Consider the following 21,640-nt stretch of genomic DNA (forward strand, 5'->3'; position numbering starts at 1 on the left):
AAAATACAGAGCATAATCCATAATTACCTAGCTTCTAAAGTTTCAGTTTTGAAATATGTGGATAGCCTTCCCTTCTAGGCCTGAGATGACCTGGAGTGAAACAAGGTGGCAGCAAAAACCATGAAGAAACAAGAACATGTTCATTACTGGTAAAGAGTTCAGGTACAAGGTACCACATACAGAGAACCCTTCACTTTTGGGTGAGAAAGATGCTCTGGTACCAGAGCAAGCTCTTGCTACATCAGCACAACACTTCACCAGGTTTTTTGGTCACTTTATTTTTGAAATTTGTGTTTTGTACAAAAAAATTACCACCATGAAAACAGTAACGGACTTGCTGACTTCCTATTTTTCCCATGTTATGAGAAAGATTGAGACTGTAACAAAAGTCGAAGAAAGCAGGAATTGCTTGCCCACTCCAAACCCAGAAAGAAAGCAGGGCCACCCCTTTTCTCTCAATGTCTTAAAAATACATGAACCTTGTCTGTACTCTGCTGTTAACACAGTGGTGGCTTGCTTATTCAGTCTCTGCCCCCCAGACTGGGGGCAGTTCTCAGCTAGTCCACACAGTAGGGTAGAATGGGATTGCTCAGTCTAGCCTCTCAAATAAAAAGCAATTTAGAATCCAGGTGTGGAGTTCCTGAAGGTTCCCATTAAGTCTACAACTCAAGCGTACCTGCTTTTCACCGGGGCCCAAGGAGGTCTTTGTCACTCCCAGCCAGTGGCAGTATGTTAAGTACCATCTGCGCAGGGCAAGTGTCTATAAGACTGGCCTGCACCATGCTTAAGGGGACAGTGATTTATGAAAGCTGACCATGTGAGAGTCCCTTATCCAATTCTCAGTGTGTTAGCATTCTTAGCCAGGGCTTCCATCGTTCTTTTGATATAAAAATAAATTCTGACGTCTTCGTAGGAAAACCCTCTGTAAAACAGGGTACTTCTGGGGAGTGTAAAATCACAATGCTGACAGTGACTGAGGTGTGTGGGCAGTCACCTCAGGAAGCCTGTGTCAGAACTCAAGTGGCAGCTACCTGTCTCATTTTGTCTTAATGTCACCTTCAGTTTCAGCAAATGTTCCTTTTCCTTAGCAGCACATCTTTTCCTTTTGCTTCTCACTGATTGAGAAGACTGAGTCAATATTTTGAAGCCAATATTTTGACTCCATTTAACTCCTATGGTTTTTCAGCATTGCCTCTCTCCAGTCTGAGAGGATGGCATGAATCCCTTTAGAGCTGTTGAAGGAAACTGTTGAGAAGTTCACACCACTGCCATTAGGGAAACAAAAGATTGCAGAGGTGCTAATGCCTGTTCACCCCCAGAGTCTGGCATAGAGCACTCTGTGCCAGTTATGCTGGCAGAAATTGTCTAACAGCGCAGAAGCTAGAAAAGCTGCAAATGCATTCAAAGAAAAATAATTCCAGTGTCTTACAGATCGTGTAAACCCTAGTGAAAAAATTAAAAAGACAGAGAATATCCCTTTTACAGTGTCAGCTGTTTTAAACCATAGCCTTTTTCCCTTTCTGCACCCATCGATGCCCCTTTTTTCCTCTTAGTGATGTATCTCCTATTCCTGCTCAGTGCTGAACACTCATATTGCTGTTTTCTGCTCAGCTGTCAACACTTCTCCCCTGAGCTCTGCTGCACTTTTAAAACCCAACCCAGCATTATATTTATAAGCCATGCCATTAGGAACCAGTGCTGTTCACATCCAGAGGCATCCATGGGACTTGACACACCAGAGACAGCGGAAGCAAACAGCGTAAAGAAAATCAGAAGTGAGAGTAGGAGAACTGGCTGGGAGGCACCTGGCTAAACAAGCACTGGGGAGATGGGGAGAAAAGATCTTGGTGTGGAAAGCCTATCACATGGGCAGCAAGTGGTCATCCCGTTCTTCTGACTCCTCTCCCAGCTGGTCATCCCCCACGCCACGGTACGCGGCTGGCGCATTCCGAGGCTTGGATCGGCACACAAAGTCACAGCCATCCTATGAGCACAGGACACAGCACCAGCATCAGACTGTTTGCAATTGACTCAGCATCCAAACCAAAGCAGCTCCTGCGATTTCTCTTCTGCTAAGGGATTATGCCTGTCCTTGTGCTACCTGAAACATCTCCCCAAAATTTGGGGATAAAAAACATCCTACTCGGTCTTAAAAGCTCTGGACAGTTATGCAACAACATCAGGCCAAGGCAAGTATGAAGGATAAATACCACTGCCTACAATGACCAAGGAAGGATTCACAGTCAGAAGTAGGCATTTCACAGTCCCCAGGTGAACATTTCTACCTGGAAAGTGTGAACTCCTGAGGAGCACATGTTCTAGTTTGTTATGGAGCAGTTGCAGGATAGAGGCAGGAAATTGGTCTCAGCAAGGATTAAAAAATCGGATACTCAAGAAAAAGGAACCATACCCTCTTCTGCTTTGAAGTACGCTACCCTAGTTGTTGGTCTACCCAAAACACAAAGTTAGTGCCTTTTTCTCCTAAGATGGGCCAGGCTGAGAATACATAAGAATTTTTACTCACTGCCACCAAATTGCCCAGATCTTGCCAGAAGGCAAAGTGAGGAATCTGCTCCATGCCCTTTGCTCCCACAATGAGGCGCTGGTAGAGGAATCCACCAATGATGTAGACTGCAATCAGTGACACAAACCTAAGAGGCAGAATTAAAAAAAAAAAAAGGAAAATCAAAGCTGAGGAAACCCTATAGAAAATCTCTTCCGAGATAGCACCACTCAAGAACAGAGCTGTAAACAGAAACCAGACCATAAAAGGTCTCCAAGTTATCAATCTGCTTGTATTAATCTTTTAGCAGCATTATGTGAAGTAGTGCCTCCCAAACACAGAAAATGAGTCAAGACTCCTGGTCTGAGTTCCCAGCTCTGGCAAAGAGCCATCATATAATTTTAGGAAGTCAAATCTCTCATGCTTCAGTGCACTTGTCCGTAAGCTATGAAGGAAAGCGTTTACTGGGAATGGACCAGCCCAGCATCATGCCTTGAGCAAGAGCCTTTGTCCAAAAAGCTCAGAGGCATAGTAACATCTAATGGTGGCTGTGGGAAACTACACTGCAGTAATTTAGTCTTACTATATCATTTGCTACAGTTCTAAATAGTACTGGAGATTATGACTCAGGCACAAACAGCTCTTCAAATGACTCACGTGATCAGCAGAATGGAGCCAACACTGAGGTGGGAATTCTCAGCTGGACAAGCCACACTGCTGTCCATTTCAAAGAGGTAGAAACACTCCTGCTCCTTTTCCCGCTCTTCAGAAATAATGCTGAATGAACTCTGCAATTTGGGAAAAGTGAAGTCATGTGAAAACATTCCCACACACACTGAACTTCACCAGGAGATAGTTTTATCAATGTTGGGGCAGCTGGGCACCAGACACTTGAGGCCAGCTCACTGTCCCCTCAAAACCTCTCTGCTCACAACCAACCATTGGTCTGGCAGCCCCCGATGCTCTCTCACCCCAGGTGTCACTCACCGCTGTAACTCCCCGCTTGCAAGAAATCATTATCACAGCTCGCCTCTTCTCACCACTGCAGTGCCTGCCATATGAATCACCTCCTTTATAAATCAGCATGATCCAGTCACCTGCCAGGAGAGAAACAATACAGGCTACAAATCCAGATCAGGAGGCGAAAGGCAGCTCCTGAGTAAGCCAAGTATTGAGTGGAATCGTACTTCCATTGAAGACCTGGGTTTCATTGATTCTTCCTATCACTGTGGTCTTTCCATTCTGTCTATCTGTTTGCACCAGGCCACCGAAGTCGTGTGAGGTGCTGTTGACCTCCCTGCACACCCTGAAATTGTAGACGTAGTTTTCTGTTTTGCCCTTCTCCACAGTCACGTTAAACCTGCAGCAGGGAGAGGACAGAAGAGACAGCTCATTGGATTACAAAGAACACTCGGAGCAGTGTCACTCCAGACCCGGCAGCCCATCAGAGACCAGACCACACTAACAGGGGGAGTCCATTCTGCAGTCTGACCCAAATTCTTCCTTCCCCTTGGCCCACTGCGCAGCCCGGAGGCCTGCAGGGTGTTGTGCTGTACCTCATGTGGCTCAGGGGCTCCAGTTTCTTCAGCAGGGCTCTCTCTGTCTGCGACTCACTGCTCTCATCACCAACCACATCACAACTCCTCTCTTCGGACTGCTCAGCCCCCGCTACAGCCAGAGCCACAAAGACCAGCAGCAAGGCAGAGGTATGGCAAGGTGGTGACATCCTGGACACATGCCACAGAGAACACAGAGGATTAACTTCACAAAGGATTAGTTTCAGCCCCCTGCAAACTAACTTCAGGGTCATGGAGTCAATGATTAGCCACTTCCTCAGTCCTGACTGCAAAAAGGAGAAGCTGAAACAACTCACAGTTCACAAGAGACTAAATCTGAATCTCTTGCGCAGCCAAAGTCAAATCACTGGGCTGATTTGGGGCCCTCTTCTGAATGTGCTTTGAGACCACAAAAAGTTTTGCTGCTGAGCACGTTAATTAGCTGCCAGAGCAGAGTCCAGCAGACTGAATGCTGGAGTAAATTTCAAGCATAATCCACTGTTTGTTATGGTGTTGCACTGAGAAGCCAGTCAGCAGAAAATTATTTATGAGGCCTCTAATCAATCATCTTCACAGCTCTCGTGTAAAGAGCTCACAGGGAAGAGCCACTGTGATTAGTAAGGCTCTGTTCATTCAAGTGCCTTAATCTTTATAATGATCCCAGTATTCCTTTAGCTGAAAATCTGAAATACATTAATAATGCTAAACTGCAACTTCACAGAACCTTCCTTTCCTTCCCAGTTTCGACTAGGAAAGGAGGAAAGCAAGGCATCCTATGTAAGATGCAATCAACAAGGCAGTAATGAAGATAATAACAGTAATAATAATAACAGCAATAAAAACAACAACAAGAATATTATAAGACTATAAGATTTGGCTTTCAGGTTCATGCTAAAATCACGAATTAAACATTCAATGATGGCACCAGCCAAACAATGCAGTGCAACAGATCCCCTCCCTCCCCCACCCCCCCCCCCTTCTTGTGTGGCAGATTTTGGTAAAGCTCCAGTCGCTGGTGGAAGGCAGGCCCTCCATTAAATAAGCACCTGGACACAGAGCCCGTTTAAGTGAACCTGATGATTTCCACAGAGCCCCGCGGAGTCCACAGCTGCCAAGCGGCTCTGCTCGCCATGGGGCACCAAAAGAACGCAGAAATCACGGAGTGGGTAAGGCTGGAAGGGACCAAAGTGGGTCACTTGGTCCAACTTCCCTGCTCAAGCAGGGTCGCCCTAGCGACATGGCACAGGATTGTGTACAGACGGTTCTGCAATATCTCCAGCGAGGGAGACTCCACAGCCTCCACGGGCAATCGGTTCCAGCGCGGTCACGAAATGAGGAAGCCCGTGACACGAGCACTCGTGACTGCCCTCTCCCAAAAGCAGAACCTGCGCTAGACATGGCTTCTCCCGGCAACTTGCTGCGCCTCGCTGGGAGCGGCCCGGCCGGGGGCCCCTGCCCCGGACCCGCCCGGGACGGAGCGCGGCTTCGCCCCGCGGCCTCGCCGTGCCCGGCCCGCACCCGCCCGGCCCCGCGCACCCACCTGCGGCCTCCCGCGGGGAGCAGAGACCCGCGGCTCACGCGCATCCCATTCTGGGCGGCACGGGCACCACAGGCACGGGCGGCACCGACCTCCTCCGCGTCCCGACCGGCTCCCTCGGCCGCCCCGCGAGCCGGAAGCCGGGAAGAGCGTGGCGGAACTGAAGCCCGGCTCCAATGGGAGCGCGGGAGCGGCCGGGAGCGCCCGCCCAGCAGCGCTGCGGAGCGAATGGTGCGCGGCGGGGAAAGACGGGCAGGGCCGGGGGCGCGCCGGGGCACGCCCACTTCCTCTCTGCCAGCCAATGGGCGATGAGCCTCAGCACGGAGGCCCCACCCCCGCTCGCCGTTCTGCCAATGAGCGACGAGGGCGGGCAGAGAGGAGGAGCCCTCACGGCGCGGAGCCGGAGCGAGCCGCGCCTGCTGTGCTGTGCCGTGCTGTGCTGTGCTGAGGCGGCGGGGAGCAGCGGCACACAGCCCCGGGACGCGGATCGCCGGGCTCCCGGCTGCAGATCAGCGCCCACTATGGCTCTGTGACTGTCCCTCGCTGAAGTCGCGCTCTGCCCTCTCCTGTGCCCCGCGCAGGTTCGGAGAGCCGCAGGCAGGTGGCCGCCTCAGCAGGAATGAAGGGCTTCTCGGCATCAGCCTTCCCTCGCTCCCGCTCCGGAGGCGGTAGCAGTCCCTCTGTGTTGAGCTTTGCCATACCCACCAGGTGCCTCCAGAGTGAAGTGTGTTGCAGGAGCAAGGCGCCTCGACCACTTCACAAGCTGCTTTGTGGCCTTGATCCTTCTGATTTTGTCCCCACTTTGTGTCTCTGGTGGATTCTCCATGTTTTGTTCTTGTACTTTGGAATAAAGGTGTCTCCCCCAACTCCTGCAGATTTTACCACTGTAGAGGGATTCCAGGTCCAGCACACAAGGTTGGAGTGCTTGAGCATCTTGGATATCATTAATAAAGCTATAAATGTGAGATGTGAGACTGGCGTGTTCAAAGGACATCCCTCTCCTTATGATGAGTTCCCAGAGCATGTCCCACTTTCCAGGAGTCTGCTAATGGAAGGGACACATCTTCACCAGAGTTCTGAGGCTTTTGCATCCTCTAGTTAAGAAAGAAATGCTGCAGTTAGTGAATGTACCAACATGCTGGAAAAGGTATGTGTCTGAGTGAAATTTGGGAGGTTCCCCCTTTGGTATGCTGCTTCAGTAGTGAAGAACCAGGGAAGAAGTGCTGCTGGCTCCTGGAAAACTGTCCAGTTTAGTCCTACTGTGGCTCCATACTGACAGTATGGCACAGCTGCATTAGTCAGATTTATTTATTCACACTTACATGTAAGTGTGAATAAATAACTGAGAGTTGCTTTCATACCTTCTACAGCGTGATCCTTCCCCCTCTACTTCCTGTCCTACTGGTATTAGGGGGGAAAAAAAAGGTAAACGACATTAAAACAGCTCTTAATTCTTTCCCACGAGCTTACACTTCTCCAGTTCTTCACAAATAGTGCTGTATTTGTAGTCACTCTGGGCCAGCAGGCAGCCTGGGCAGTTAAAAAGTGACAAAACTGGCAGGAGCTGGGAGAGGCACCTTTATTCCAAAGTATGAGAGAACATGGAAATACTGGAGATAATCTACCAAAGAAACACAAAGCTGGGATAAAATCAGATTTGGACACTTAAGCTGTGTCTGAATCCTGTTAGTTACTTTTCAGCTATATAGACTGTATTCCCAGCTAAACTCCCTTGTGACTATAGCAATTTCTGTCTCTCTGAGCTTGAGAGCTCTCTTTAGACTTCTCTATTATTCACTGGAAGCATTTAGGAGAGACATTCTGCCTCTTGTCTTGCTCTGCTATCTTATGCCTTCCCCATCCTTTCAAGCACACACTCCCTATCTTGCTGTCCACAGGCCCTATCTCGGATTGGAAGGAATGCAATATGCCACCCTGACAGGCAAGTGAAGAAGTTTGCACAAATATCCAGTCCCTTCCCCACCATGTGCATTTTAACAATGGCAAATCCCATGCAGTAATTTAGAGCATGTCACCAGAATTTAGAACATATCACCAGAAGGGGGAACAATCTTCCCTGTTGGAGGTAGCAGTCATCCCAACTCCTTTGTTGAGCATGCCCAGACATATATTGGAAATTAACTGTAGTGTACTGTGCTGAAGAAGTGCAGCCTGAGCCTGACCAATATCCCTATTCTGAGCACAAAACGGAAGGGATCAGAATGTGGATTAAAACAAAAACCAGCCAACTATGCAGCTAGGAGATTTCTTGGGGTGCTGGAAACATCTGTACTCCCCACCAGAGTCACAGAATCTTTTAGTTTGGAAAAGACCCTGAAGATCATTAGGCAAGCCCAGCACTAAACCATGTCCCTAAGCTCCACATCTGCATCTTTTAAAAATACTTTCAGGGATGGTGACTCAACCACTTCCCTGTCCAGCCTGTCCCAGTGCTTGATATCCTTTTTGGTGCAGAAAATGTTGCCGATATCCAATCTAAACCTCCCCTAGCACAACTTGAATTATTCTCATCAATGGTCAATACTTCAAAAGAAAAGTAGCTTTTCCTGTTGTTGCTGACCATAGAATCACTAAATGGTTGAGTTGGGAAGGGACCTTTCAACATCATCTGGTCCCACCCTCTGCTCAAGCCAGTCCACCTTCAACCTGGTCCACCTACAGCCCAGGACTGTATCCAGGCCACTCCCCACTGAGGGACACACCACAACCTCTCTGGCCAACCTATGCCAGTTTTCAGCCACCCTCAGAGTAAAAAAAGTGTTTCCTGGCAACACCTGTGTTCAGAGGCAGCATCTTCTGTCTTTCAGTTTGTGCCCATGGCCTCTTGTCCTGTCACTGGGCACCACTGAAGAGTTTGACTCTTCTTGTACCCTCCCTTCTGGTAATTATATACATTAATTGGATCCTAACCAAGAAGTCTTTTCTCCAGGCCAAGCAGTACCAGAGCTCTCAGCCTTTCCTCCCAGGACAGAAGGTGTGGTCCCAAAGGATAACTCTTTGTGCCCTTTTGGTAGATTCTCCTCAATATGCCCCTGTCTCCCTTGTACTGATGCTGTTGAGATGTTGACTTAGATGTACTTGAGGAATGCCTGCTCTCAGTGCCTACCTCGTGGCTCAAGCACAGTCACACTGATATTGGGTATACAGAGTTCCCAGTTTGAAGTGGAATTGTCCAAAGCTCACAAGGCTTCAATTTCAAACCTGTGCTGTCCACCTTTCTTCCTGTTTGACAGCAGTAGCGCTGCCAGTTTGCCATAGCCATTGCTTGTCCCACTTTTCACCTTGTACTCTCACTATTCACCTTTTTTTTACCTTGTGCTGTCACCATCCCACTGTTTCTGCCCTGAAGGAAGCTCCTCAGAGCACCACGAATCCTCCCAGTTGCTGCATCTGTGTAACCACACCCTCTTGCATTAGCAACAATTAGAGTGCCCCTGAACTTTGTCATTAATCACCTTTTCCATTAGCAGCTGTTCTTGAGACATCCTCCATCAGGTTAGAAAATGAAAGCTGCTGCAGTTCCACCGCTCTCCATTGTTGTAAATTTGGTTATCTTAACAGCTGGAGATAGAGGTAGCAGCTTTATATTTCTTGTCTTCTGAATATAGCCTCAGGCTTCCTGTTTCACAGGCATTGAGCCCTGTTACTTAACAGCCTGATTGAAACATCCTTTTGTGCATGCTCCTTGCTTTGGCATGGAGGCAAGCAGATCAGAAATTTCTGCAGCTGATGAGAGCGAGGAAGTAACATATACTTCTCTCAAATTCTCTCAGACTCCTCCAAGGGCTAAAGCTCCACAGGAAAAAAAAGGTGAGGAAAGATGGATGAGGTAGGTCAACCAAAAGTTTTACTTTGAGGGAAAGCAAGATTTAACAGAAACACTCTGAACTGGCAAGTGATTCTGAGTGCTGGCTTAGAGAGCTGTTGCTTTGGTTCTAAAATTACTGTGGATATTAAAGCTGATGAGTTAGAGACCCAGCATTTTCCCCCTCCCTCTTACCGACCTCCTTCAGTGTCTACTCCTGGGCATTCAACTCAGGCATCCTTTTCTTCAAAACTGGTTTACAGTTGTCTGCTTGGCAGCAGCAAGAGGTTGTGAGCTATAGTTCTTTGAAGGGCAGGCAAGATGTGAATACAGATAAATTAGAGGCACCTGGTAATCAGAGATCAGAGACAGAGAAAGCATATGAGATCATCCAGCCTCTCTTCTATGGGGCTATGCAGGATTCTTTTGTGATTTTTCTTCCCCCCTGTTTTCTGTGTTCTAGTGTTACATACCTCCTAGTGAGCAAATTTTCAGCTTTTGCTGTGAAGCAGTTCTTCAGGGCACTTTATTATCAGGAAGATTTTCTTAGTGCCTTCCTTAAATTTTTTCTTTCCTTATTTCCTCTCCATTAGTCCTGATTAGACCTGCAGATGTCACACCGAACAAGTCCTCTGGCAGCTTAGTTGAGAAATACCACCTTCAAAGAGTCCAACTTTGCATTGGAGATAATTTTTTGTAAATATTTCCTTCATGCAAAATGGTGGAGGGGTTGGAACTAGATCAGTTTTAGGGTCCTTTCCAACCAAAATCATTCTATGATTCTATGAAGTGTCAGTGAGCTTTAGATGAGTTCTGTTGCATTGGCTGCAACACTAATTGTTGACTTTAAATTTTCAGAGGTGTTACAGCAAAGGGGACTCTCACTGTGGGATACAAGATTTCTATACCCTGATCAGAATAATTTTGTATACCTGTGGAGTTTACTACTGCCTGGTCACTTGTTTCACTGTGAAAACAAAGCCAGCACAGAAACTCCCCAGTTACTATCTGGTACTCGCACTCCATCTGTTTGGAGGGCAGTCTTGCTTTTGAATATGTTTTCACCAGAAATTATGTTTTCTGTTGCATCAGAAAACACAGTAGCATCCTTTCATACCGTGCCGTTCCTGTTCACCCCCACCCTGTTGAAAGGGGATTAACCAATGCCCTCTTTAGATGTTTGCATTTTTCTATTTAACATCTCTCTACATTATTTTATGGAAACTCATCTTTTTGAGCTATGGTCAGACAACCAAAAATAAGGAAGCTGGTACTTGAACACACTTTTTTTGCATATTATTTGATTATTTCTCATCTTCAGCATGAAAGAGATCCCAAAAGAGCTCGTTTCAAGTACCTTTCTTTTGAAGGTCTTTATGTTCAACTCTGTTCCTGCCTCCATGACTTCTTAGAGATGTGCTCTCAGGTATTTTCCCTCTGTTGAAATGCACACACTTGCTGACTTTGCAGGCACAATAAAGTCAGCAAGATTTTACTGACTTGCTGACAGTAAAGCAAGTATCATGGGTGTGTAGATCAGTCCTCTGGTCAAACCAACGGGTTTTGGTGCTTAAAGACTCCTCAAAAATGAAGAGTTGCCCTGGTTGTTTCTTCTCTTTGGCTTCCAGAGAGTCTTAGATATGCTGCACTACCAGAATATCAGTAAAGCAGTCACTTAAGACAGTGTTAGCCTGTATATTGTGCTTGTGGTAACCGAAATAGCCAGTTCTGTGTCACAGCCAAGAACAGAATCCTTGTATCTCAAATTCTCCTCGGCTCTAGGTAGTCATGCTGCTCCCATACTGAGGTAGGCAGGAGCAGAGGGGAGCTATCTGGGACAGCATTCTTCAGATTGTCCTAGATGAACTGAACAGTAAAATGCTAATGGCTTTCAGTTTTTGAACTGAGTCTGGACTCACAAACCTAAAAATATTGGGTCATGTTGCTTGGAAATGAATAGAGAGTATCAGAGTCATTTCTCCAGAGTGTGGGAATCCAGGGCTTCCCTCTGGCTGCCCTGGCAGGTCTGGGACCCTGGCAGGGGGTCAGGAATCCCCCTGGACAGAGCCCCGAGAGACACTGTCTGTGATCTCTGTCCATGGAGAGGAGTTTTCAATCTTACAGGATGAATTACAAGCTTTGAGTGTTTGATAAGAGTAATAATTAAGTGTGACACGGGTGCAAAAGTAAAATTTTAGGTTTCTAGATTAGGGGTTCAGAGGGGACAAGATGGAGGAAATTGGGTGTGTCTTGTCCTTTTCCTCCTTCTTCATGCCCTCCATGTTTCACTGTGGTGTTGGCATTTTTCTATTGGTTTAGGCTGAGGACACACTGTTCAACGTAGGTGACAGATATTGGCACATTATTGTAAATATAGTACACATAGTTTCTGGTATATAATGTTTGTACCATCCCACTGAGGGGCAGAGCCCCGCACACTGCCCTGCAGGACAGACCTGCGGCAGGGCAGCAGAACATGTTAGAGATAAGCAAGAATAAACAACCTTGAAAACAGCACAGATGAATTATGGCTTCTTTTTTGGCAACGGGGCAGAAAGACAGATACTTTCTACAATCTCGGAATCACCAATACCCACAGATTCCGACACAGAGCACTGAGAGACTTGTTGGGGTGTTTTGTACACCAAAAGTGAAAACATTGGATATTTACATTAAATGCCTACCAGTCCACTTCCCCTCTTGGACAGATTCTTTCACAGTTCATCAGACCATCAACAACTACATGGAAATATTTCTGGATGCTCCATTCAGATTTTCCTCCTATTTCAAACTCATCTTAGGTACTTCTCTCATCCACTCCTACAAGATCTTCACATGTAGTTCGGGGGCTGATGATCAAACAGAAAACCTTGAACCTGTTTTAAAAAGTGTGACCTGCAGGGGCTCCTTTTTGCAGCAGGTAAAAATCCTAATTTGTGAAATACTTATTCCACTTCTCTGGATTTATCTCTGCACTTCAAGTGCAGCTTAAATTCACATCAAACACTTCCTGTTTTCCCACTTCACTTTGTTTTTTTTTTTTTTTTTCCTTCCAAAATTATCTAATTCCATATTTTTTTCATTTTAACGAACTTTAGTGACTGCTGGGGTTGTGGAGGTCCCCTGGGATTTTGTTTTGATGATGAATCATTCCTCTTTTTTCTGCAGTTGGTTTGAAACAATGGAGGGTGAACTGCTTTATTCATTGCCAGGAGGCACCAGCTCCGTGCCCGGTGCTGACATTTAAGGATTTACTGTTTCAAAGACTGCCATTCTGGTTGTCTTGCTTGGCAGTTTTCCCTAAAATCTAAGAGTGATTACAAGGATGCAGGAGACAGCTTCTTTGGGGAGGCAAGAGAGGAAGAAAAACAAAAGTACAGATGTGATCTCAGAACCAGGAGTTATATTTCATCAGATGTTTATCCCCTTTTGCCAAGTTTTCAGTTGTAATCTGCAGAGAAAAACCTCCACCCTACCCCTTAACCTTGGGCTGACTTCATTCTCCTGAGGCTTAATCTGATGGCAAACCCCAAGCTGTCAGGGATACAAACAAGAGGAATAGAGAGCACAGTCAAGTTTAACTTCCAGACCCAGTCCAAGTCCTTCAGTTCTCCTGCTGTCCCTTTGTGCGAAGCTGATGAGTAGGTTGTAACTGAAAAGTCTTTCTGTATCTTGTCTCTGAAATGAGATGGGGTTTTGTTATGTAATAATGATTTTAAAAAATAAGAAGTTTTACTAACTTTATGTTTGGGACAGCTAGAAGATCCTACAAGCTTCAGGAAACGTGAGAAAACCTCTATCTTAGAAAAGATCTTTCTACCAGAAGAATGATGCTTACAACTATGCTCCCTCATGATCTCCCTTGTTATCTTAGAAACTTCTTCTAGGTAAAACCACAGGCCTAAGTGTTTTGCTATAGATGAGAAACTGGCCTTAACATAAGTGAGCCTGAAAACTGCTCAAGATCAAAATAAATTAATTTTTAGTAATTTACTGATCTGGTCTACTTTCTGTATTTGGACAAAGCTTCCAATATGTAAAGTATGCGTTCTTGTTTTTAAGTGGAGTCCCTTTACCTTCTGTTTTAGCACTGGCTTTCTTTGTCTTTCTCACAATATTCTTCATATGTCATATATCTTTGTTTTCAACCTCACTTAAGAGATCAAATGTGTTTTTTTGAGTCTTGTGACATGACCAAGAGAGAAGCACCTCAAATTTCATGAGATCCATGGGGATGTTATTGCTAGATTTGGGTAGAAGGCACTGGAACATCACAAGAGCAGGATGTGGTACATAAATTAGCTGCACATTTACTGCTTTTTAGAAAGTGCTGTTGTCTGTGCACTGTTGTAATGAGATTAATAAAACAAGCAAAGCAAACTCCTTGGAGTTCATCTGTGCCAGTAAGTGTCATCCTGTCTTCTGTTTTGGAGAGAGGAGATTTTAGTGCTGAGATTGCAAATGTTTTATGCAAAGCGAATGCCTCTTGGGTCAAACACAGCTCCAGGAGATGGCAATGGAAAAGCAACATGTAGCTTGGAGGTTAACATGTCGTGCTGTACAAAAGCAGACTTCTACAGGCCAGTCCTGACCAGTCCTTTGAAAGTAAGCTGTGCTGGGCTACGGTGGAAGTTGCCCCGAGGACTCACCCTCTGCCACTGCCAGTGAACAGCAAACAGTGGTGGTAAAAGTGTGAAGGAGGAGATGTCCCACGGTCTTCAAGGCTGTCTCTCCCATTCTGTCATCCTACCATGGAAGATGAAAATGTAGAGCCGCCTTGGGAGAATCCTGGGAAGATGTAGCATGACCATTTGTCTTAAGCCTGTGAACAGGATGCTGAGATTAAACCTGTTGTTATTGCTGGGTGAGCTGGGGGAAAATCTTTCAATTTCTTTTTACATGTAAGCTGGAACATGGTGGCTGTAGCAATGCAGCTCTCTGATTTCCACCCCAAGCTTCAATGCTGAGGCAGGAGTGGATTTGTTGGGAGGCTCCTGCCAGCATGAGGTGTCACATGTTGTCTAGGTGGCTCCAGCTCACTTCTGGTAGGTGCTTCCTGTGATGGGGTCAGTCACTGGCCAGGCAGGGGCAGAGCTGTGGCTCATGTGGGGAAAGGTACCCCCTGGGAAGTTCACACAGGAACTGGTGGCCCCAAACCCAGCTGAAATGGGGCCCTGGGCTGATGGGGAGGCCCTAGTTTGACTGGGCAGAGACAGTGATAGTGATGTCCACCATGTGCAGAGTGTATACAGACACAATGCTCTAAATAGTGCAGTTCCTTGTGGAAATGCCCATGACACAAGCAAACTATGTAAAACCACATTCAGTCTTCATGTAGCATCTGTTCACTATGGTTTCTTTTCTCTTTTACAGTTCCCCATCTGTGGACAGCAGTTCTGAAGGGCTTGGCCATAGGCTTTGGGACATTGAGCATCTTCCTGGCAATTGTTTTGATCTGGAAGATGAGTAAGTGCACAAAGGGCTGCTGAGCATGAGCAACCAACAGCAAAGGACCAGCAACACATCTAACCACAGAAACTCCATTGTATGGAGTTAAAACCAGAAGCTCTTCCAGGTTTCTACCAACCTTATGTACCCAATGCCTATCCAGAATATTTTGAAGAATATATTCCTCATGCAGACTCCAGGAAACCCATTTCAGATCCTGTGGCAAAGAACAGTTAAACATATTGAAAAGTCTTTGTAGACTTGCCTGGTAAATCTAGTGGTAAACAGTAGAACAAATAGGTCTGTAATATATTTGCACACATGCAGGTGGTGCTAGACTATGTGGAGGAGCTTCCTGTTAAAATCCTTCCACCCAAAGTGGGACGTGATCACACCATACCCATAGAGTGTGATCTGTTTTCAGATAGCTGGTTGGGTATTATTTGGTACCTGAGTGGTTCAGTGGAAATTTGGGGGCAGGGTGAGTGTGTGCATGCTTGCCACCAGCATCACAGCGCATGTGACTATTGTAAGATTTTGAAATTACACTGTTACTTTCATAATCTTGTTCTGATTTGAGTTTTCTGCATTTCAGCTATCCAAATGAGTTGTTCCTCAGTAGGTCCTTGCTGACAAGTGTTTCTGTTGGTTAATGGTAGAGAAGAGTATGAGTATTTTGACTTCTTTACAGGTGACTGCCACCCACACTGCCCTCAACAGTGGATGGCCTACAGAGGGAGCTGCTATTTTTTCTCCAAGGAGAAGAAGGATTGGAATTCCAGCCAGGAATCCTGCAGGGCACAGGGTGCTCACCTCCTGGTGATCAGTGACACCTTGGAGATGGTAATGGTTTTCTTTGGCTTTGAGGATCTCCCATTTCCATCCAGATACCTAAGTGATTGGCATACAAGCAGTGCTGTCACTTCAGCAATATTTTAGTTTTAAAGGAAGGGAAGGATTTATGACTGTGGTGTTACACATCACAAAGTTTGCAGGAAGCAGAGAAGCAAAGGGGAAAACCGAGAGATAAGGGTCACTCAGAATCATCCTATGAAGGATGGTAGGAGACAGCCTTCTCCACTGTTCCTCTCCACCTCCTCTCCTATTCCCAATAAGACTGATATGAATTATTACAGTGGCACTAAGCAGTTATTGTATTTGTTGCCTACAAACTGATAGGACCCCACTCTAAAGGAGTGCTTCCTTTACAAAAGCAATACTTCTCCTCCCTGTGAGTGCTCCAGCTCCTCCTGCTCAATGACCCATGCCTATCCCTGTGTTCATGCTTAGATATTTATTTCTCAGTCTCTTTTCAGTGCTTACTTCCTCCCTCTGCCGAAATACCTCAGCTGTGCTGGTGAAATAAGGAACCACGTGTTCCATTGCAGGTGCTCTCTGGGGGCAGGGGCATGTGTGGTCACTAGAGAAAGGGGTAGTGCTGATTACTGGGGCGTTGAGGCACATCTGCTTAAGTAGAGCAGAAACCTTGATCCAGTTTTGTTCAAGCCAGGGCTTATTAGCTCAGGTGCAATGAACGTGGACAGCTTCCAGTCCGTGGACAGAAGTTGCATTGTGTGATGTCCTCTGGAGGATTGCAAAGCCAGGTCTCTGCTTGATTGGGAGTTATGTACTAGGCTCTCACATTTGCTTAGACAAATCCTGTCTCCTTGAGAAATAGGTGTCTTCCCCAGATTACCCATTTCTTTGGCATGAAGAAAGCCTTCCTGCTCCTGCTGCTTTCTTACTGCCATCTCAGCTACTAGACTGTTACCATTATCCCTGCTCAAGGACAGGGTTAGGGTTAGATTTAGGGTTTAGACTCACCCATCTAAATAAGACCTTTCTAGCTATCCATGCCTTGTACTGTGAAGGCTGTGATTGCTCAACCTCCAAGTGCTAGGGAAGTGGATTCATCTCCAAACCACCAACAACACTTGAGTAATTCCTCAAGCTGCTCCTATTCCCACAACTTTACCAAGCCAGCTTTGTTAATGCTTCTCTCTGAAGAGGTCTTCTCTGAAGCTTTGTTTATGGCAGCAGGAGATAAGGATGGAGCCCAGCCATACCCCTGAAAGGTTGCTGTTATTTGGTTGCAAAGGTGGGCAAGACAAACTTGCCTTTCCTGGATTTGTCTTTTTTTTTGTGGGGAGGAGGGTTGGGGATTGAGAATTTACTTCAGGGCTGAGTTTCTGGTGCAGGCTTCACCATTTAACAATAATCAGAGGTTAAAAGTTAGCTAAAAGGAAATGAACATTGAAAACACATAGGAGGAAAATGTATATGAAATTTTAAAAGCTTTCATACTGGGCTTGTTACATATAACTGTCAGTGCCTGCACGTCCTGCCCTTCCCCGCCCTTATTTTACCTTTAATTGTTAATGCTTCATATTAGCTTGCTAGTTAGCTGTATAGTAGGGTGTTGATATTAATATTAATGGCATACCTTCCTACATAAAGCTCTGTGCAGGAAACTCTGGGAGACTGAGGTGCAGTTCATAGAATCATACAATCACAGAATATGCAGAGTAGGAAGGGACCCATCAGGATCATTGGTTCTGACTCCTGGCCCTGTCATTAGAAGGTGTGGGGAAGCAGTATTGTGAGTCACTTAAGGAACAGTGAGGTGAGGGGATGTATCTTGCTCTCTGTTCTCTTTACTTATCCTTATCTCCATTTTCAAGCTGGCTTTCATTAGTCACTTTGTAATTCATCATAATTTCTAGGATCTATTCAAGCGTATTCAAGCAGAATGTTTTTGGATTGGACTGAGGAACAGTACAAGCTCTGGATGGATTTGGGAGGATGGCTCTGTATTAAGTGATGCCAGGTAAATTTCATTCTGTTTTAAAAACAATTATGCTTATTCAGATTGCTTGGTGTTCCAGAACACCCAGAGTTCCTCCTCCAGATGTCAGGAGCTTTCTTGCTGGGTAGATTTTCTTCTTGCTGTCACCTGTACTCACTAAGCTCAATAGGGTTTACTTTTCACTGCCCTGCACCTTGTAAAGGCATGTACCTGTGAAAATCAGGTCAAGTATTAGTATCTCACTCTCTGCTTCCCCCCAGCCGCTCAGACCAAGGACTTTATTTACCTGCACCAGTACACAGATGCTTGGTCAGAAACACATATGGCTTTACTGGGTGTAGCCACCTTGCACCCATTCTGTAGAATGCTGTTCTCACTGGGTGCAAGAACCCAGCCTTTTCCTGCTCTACTGGTGCCAACCTGAGTCAGAACTTTAATTTTATGTCAGTCTTTACTTGGACAAAAGTCAGTGTTTTACATGAGGGAAAATATTTTTTATCTGGTGCGTTTGCTTGGCCCTTTCCTTTTTATGACAATTAAGGCAATGAGTTAGTTTCTGAAGCCCCTCCAACAAGCAAAACTTGCCCAAGATCTCACTGTCAACAGGTCAGTACTCTGAGCACTTGGCTTAGTTCCCTGAATAAATCCAGCTTTCTTTCCTACAAACTCCTTGAAGGCAGTGATCGTTCCATGAGACTTTCACCACTGCCACTCACATGCTGGTGGATATCACTGCAGGGAATTGTGTCTGCGTTTGGGTCTGATTTGGGTTCCATGATGGCAAAATTACTTAGCTGTGGCAGGTAGGTAGGTTCTTTGGTGTACATTTTATTTTCTAACAGCTGCCTTTTGGAGGTCTGGTTGTTTCTCCTCCTCTGGGCTACACCCATCAAAATCAGATGTTTTTAATTCCTTGTCTCCAGGAGACAATCTTAGTATTTTCTTTCATTCTCATTACTGTTCAATGTCTCTTGCAGGGTCCACTCTAACAGCCATGTGCAAAATTGTGCTGTCCTGATGAAACATCAGTTTCGTGCCTCCAGCTGTGAAGTTTCAGCTCCATGGATCTGTGAGAAAGCACTTAGATAAATCCTATGTGCTTCTTCATCTCACAACGACCTCATCAGTGGTATTAGTTGATCATTGTCCTGCAAACTGAAGCTTCACACAAGACCAAGGACTTGCCTTTTCCATACCCTCGCTAAAGTGTTTTACAAGGACAGGTTTGTTGTCCATAAGGGTGTATTACTCTCAGCAATAGATCTATTCTCAGTGTTAGATTACTGCTGTTTGTGACCAGATGAGACCTGGGACATGTTCCCTGGCCTACTCTTTCCCTTATTTATCCTATAAAGGCAAATAAAAGCTTTGTTACAACAGGTGTCTTCAGACCTCTGGGGGGACCTAGTCATTTTCCCTCACTTTTAAGTATCAGATTTCATTTCCATCCTCTGCAACTCCATTGTCTGGTATCAGAAGGACAAGGAAAATGAGGCTTGCTGTTCATTGACAAAAATCATATTTCGCCCAGTGGCAGCTTCTCCTTTTACATCCCAGTGGTATGAGTGGGAGAGAAGAGGGTGAAATGAAACTGCAGCTTCTGTAAATCCAGCAGTGAAAATAAATCTCCAGGACTGCACTGGACAGAAAGTGTGTACCTGTGCCACTTCTTCTCTCTGTTGGAAGGAATTAGGAAGGTTTAACCAAGCTAGTAAAGAAACTGGGCTTCTGGAGTCAAAGGAATACAGCTAATTCTGTGTAATTATTTAATCCACGAAGAACCTGTTTTCCTCCCCACCTGTGCGTTTTCATACTGCAGATAGAGGAAGCAGTGGACAAACTCTTAATGCAATGACCTTTCAGTTCAAGTAGAGCAGAGACAGGCTTAGAGTTTGAATGCCATAAAAACACAGTGAATATTTGGGAGTACTGTCTTTAGTTTTGGGCTGCTCAGTGCAAGAGAGACATGGACATACTGACTGAAGAGTCCACAGGGACTCAAATATGATGAAAGGACAGGAGCATCTCCCCTGTGTGGAGAGGCTGGGAGCATCTCCCCTATGGGAGAGACAGCTGGGATGGTTTATTCTAAAGCAGAGAAGGCTAAGGAGAGATCTTATTCCTACAATCACAGGAGCACAATAACCAACTTCAGCATTTCAATTCCGACTACATATATTCGCTTCATATTTTTATTATAATTGCAGGAAATCCTTACCAGCTACCAGTGGCGTTATCTTCCACCTGCTTAACAGGATGCTACACATGAAGGTATCAAGGTGGATAACAATAAAATTATGGATCTTAACATATTTAGATAAGTGGATGTCTGCTGAGCCTCATATGGAGTTCACTGAGATGAGGGTCTCAGGTGAGAATGTTTTACAGCAAGAGAGAGTCTGCTGTTTAATAACCATCACTGCAACAGCCAGACCTGGGGAAACTGCAGTGTAGTTGGAGGTCAAAACTTTAGAATTTTCATGTTGGGTTGTTTGGGTTACTTTGGGTGAGTAATTTTATCTGTGCTAGAGTCCATTCAGCTACCAAAAGACAGTTGTTCCTGACTCGTAGAAAGTTGCCAGACACTATGAAACAATGCTGAACACTTTGCTTGCTTTGTCAAAATGGTGGTAGCACCTGTAGAAGGGAACCTACCAGTTACCTTACCAGAGAATACCACTGAAGTAACAGCTTCTCATATTATCATGATATGTAGGTGAGATGAGCATGTCTCTGAGCATGCCTAGTTTACCTTGCCTGAATGGATTGAAGACATTTCACTTCAGTTTTTGGCTACAGAGCAGATTTTTGACCAAGGTCCTAATGATCAGGAGCAGGCTTGGGAGCCATGTGAGCTGTTTGGCTAGTTGACAAAAAGGGTAGATCTCTATAGAGCTCCCTCTGCCATGCACGGTTCTGCATCTCATCCTGTTGGGTTTGTGTTCCACCAGTCCAGCTCCTGACCTTTACCACTGTAAATGATCATGTTCAAAAGGGCTTTGACCAGCCCATATGTACAAATCCTCTATCTGTGGGTGAGGCAGACTTTCCTGGGTTATATTTCTTTTGGGCAAGCAAAGCCATCTTTAGGTGTCAGATGCAGAAGGAAGAGCACAAATCTGGGCTGTCTTTTGTGCAATTCCCAAGGAAATTGCACATGCACAGCTATCCTCTTTTTTCCTATGCAGATCACTGCAAGGCAGAATGAGGTCTGTAATGAAGGTTTGTTATTGTACTGCACTTGGATTTCTAAACTCCAGAGTTACTCAGCTTACCAAAGTTTTGATGATTATATTAGGAGAAGGGTAGGACAGGCAGAAAACCATTTAATCCTGCACACTTTTTTATCTGAAAATTATGCTTTATATCCTCTAACATAGATCTCCATTCTTTGAAGTTTCCATTGGAACTATAAGTAAGACAGGTATTCTACTACCACTTGCAAGTGTAATAATTACCAGAGCTATTGATCCTCCTGCTGCAGACCAAGTAAAGACAGTGGTCTAAAGACCCCATTTCCCTCTATGGTACAACATTGCCCATCACAGTGCATTATGTGTATTTGCACTTAATTAAACCAGGATGACTCCATCAAACAGCAATTTGATCTAGATGTACCAATAACTTGACCTGGAACCAGAACCAGTATGATTAAAGTAAGACCCAGGCCACATATGTTCTGCTGTGTGAGGGTAGCTGCTGCTTTGGGCAGTTGGTTAATGTGTTACCTGCTGTTAATGGGTTGAACTTTTGGCAGCTTCCCATCATGTCACTGTCCCTGTTTCTGTCAGGTGAAGGCCAGATCATTTTAGTTGACTTGATTTTCCAGGCATTTTGTGGCCTCTTTCCTGGCATTAGCTTTGATGGGACTGGGAACAGAGAGCAAAAGGGAACAGCGTGGGTGGAGAGGGAAGGTTTTTTTCAATTTCCATTCCCTGTTTTCACAACCTGTTAGTGGGAATTA

The 21,640-nt window shown here is 45.4% G+C and overlaps 2 protein-coding genes across 2 annotated transcripts; one reads left to right on the forward strand and one right to left on the reverse strand.

Moving 5' to 3' along the window:
• Positions 1-253: 253 nt before the first annotated feature.
• Positions 254-5,858, reverse strand: M6PR (mannose-6-phosphate receptor, cation dependent). Its single transcript, XM_002190252.7, has 7 exons — positions 5,600-5,858; positions 4,060-4,230; positions 3,691-3,863; positions 3,491-3,600; positions 3,161-3,291; positions 2,525-2,651; positions 254-1,984 (listed from the first exon to the last, which is right to left on the reverse strand). The coding sequence occupies exons 1-7, from the start codon at positions 5,641-5,643 to the stop codon at positions 1,862-1,864; spliced, it is 879 nt and encodes a 292-aa protein (XP_002190288.6). The 5' UTR covers positions 5,644-5,858; the 3' UTR covers positions 254-1,861.
• Positions 5,859-9,274: 3,416 nt separating this feature from the next.
• Positions 9,275-19,053, forward strand: KLRG1 (killer cell lectin like receptor G1). Its single transcript, XM_004175970.6, has 5 exons — positions 9,275-9,427; positions 14,796-14,888; positions 15,562-15,713; positions 17,594-17,697; positions 18,654-19,053. Exons 1-5 carry the CDS (start codon positions 9,313-9,315, stop codon positions 18,763-18,765), a joined length of 576 nt encoding a protein of 191 aa, XP_004176018.1. The 5' UTR covers positions 9,275-9,312; the 3' UTR covers positions 18,766-19,053.
• Positions 19,054-21,640: the final 2,587 nt, after the last annotated feature.

This window comes from Taeniopygia guttata, chromosome 1 (assembly GCF_048771995.1).
Source record: "Taeniopygia guttata chromosome 1, bTaeGut7.mat, whole genome shotgun sequence".
In the NCBI taxonomy this organism is placed as follows: Eukaryota; Metazoa; Chordata; class Aves; order Passeriformes; family Estrildidae; genus Taeniopygia; species Taeniopygia guttata.

Coding starts and splice junctions, on each gene's coding strand:
- KLRG1 (XM_004175970.6), top strand. CDS start 9,313: ATGGAGGCAAGCAGATCAGAAATTTCTGCAGCTGATGAGAGCGAGGAA. Junction 14,889..15,561: donor TGTTTTGATCTGGAAGATGA/GTAAGTGCACAA, acceptor ACTTCTTTACAG/GTGACTGCCACCCACACTGC. Junction 15,714..17,593: donor TCAGTGACACCTTGGAGATG/GTAATGGTTTTC, acceptor CATAATTTCTAG/GATCTATTCAAGCGTATTCA.
- M6PR (XM_002190252.7), bottom strand. CDS start 5,643: ATGCGCGTGAGCCGCGGGTCTCTGCTCCCCGCGGGAGGCCGCAG. Junction 4,231..5,599: donor CTCCCCGCGGGAGGCCGCAG/GTGGGTGCGCGG, acceptor GCATGTGTCCAG/GATGTCACCACCTTGCCATA. Junction 2,652..3,160: donor GGCTCCATTCTGCTGATCAC/GTGAGTCATTTG, acceptor TCTGCCTCTTAG/GTTTGTGTCACTGATTGCAG.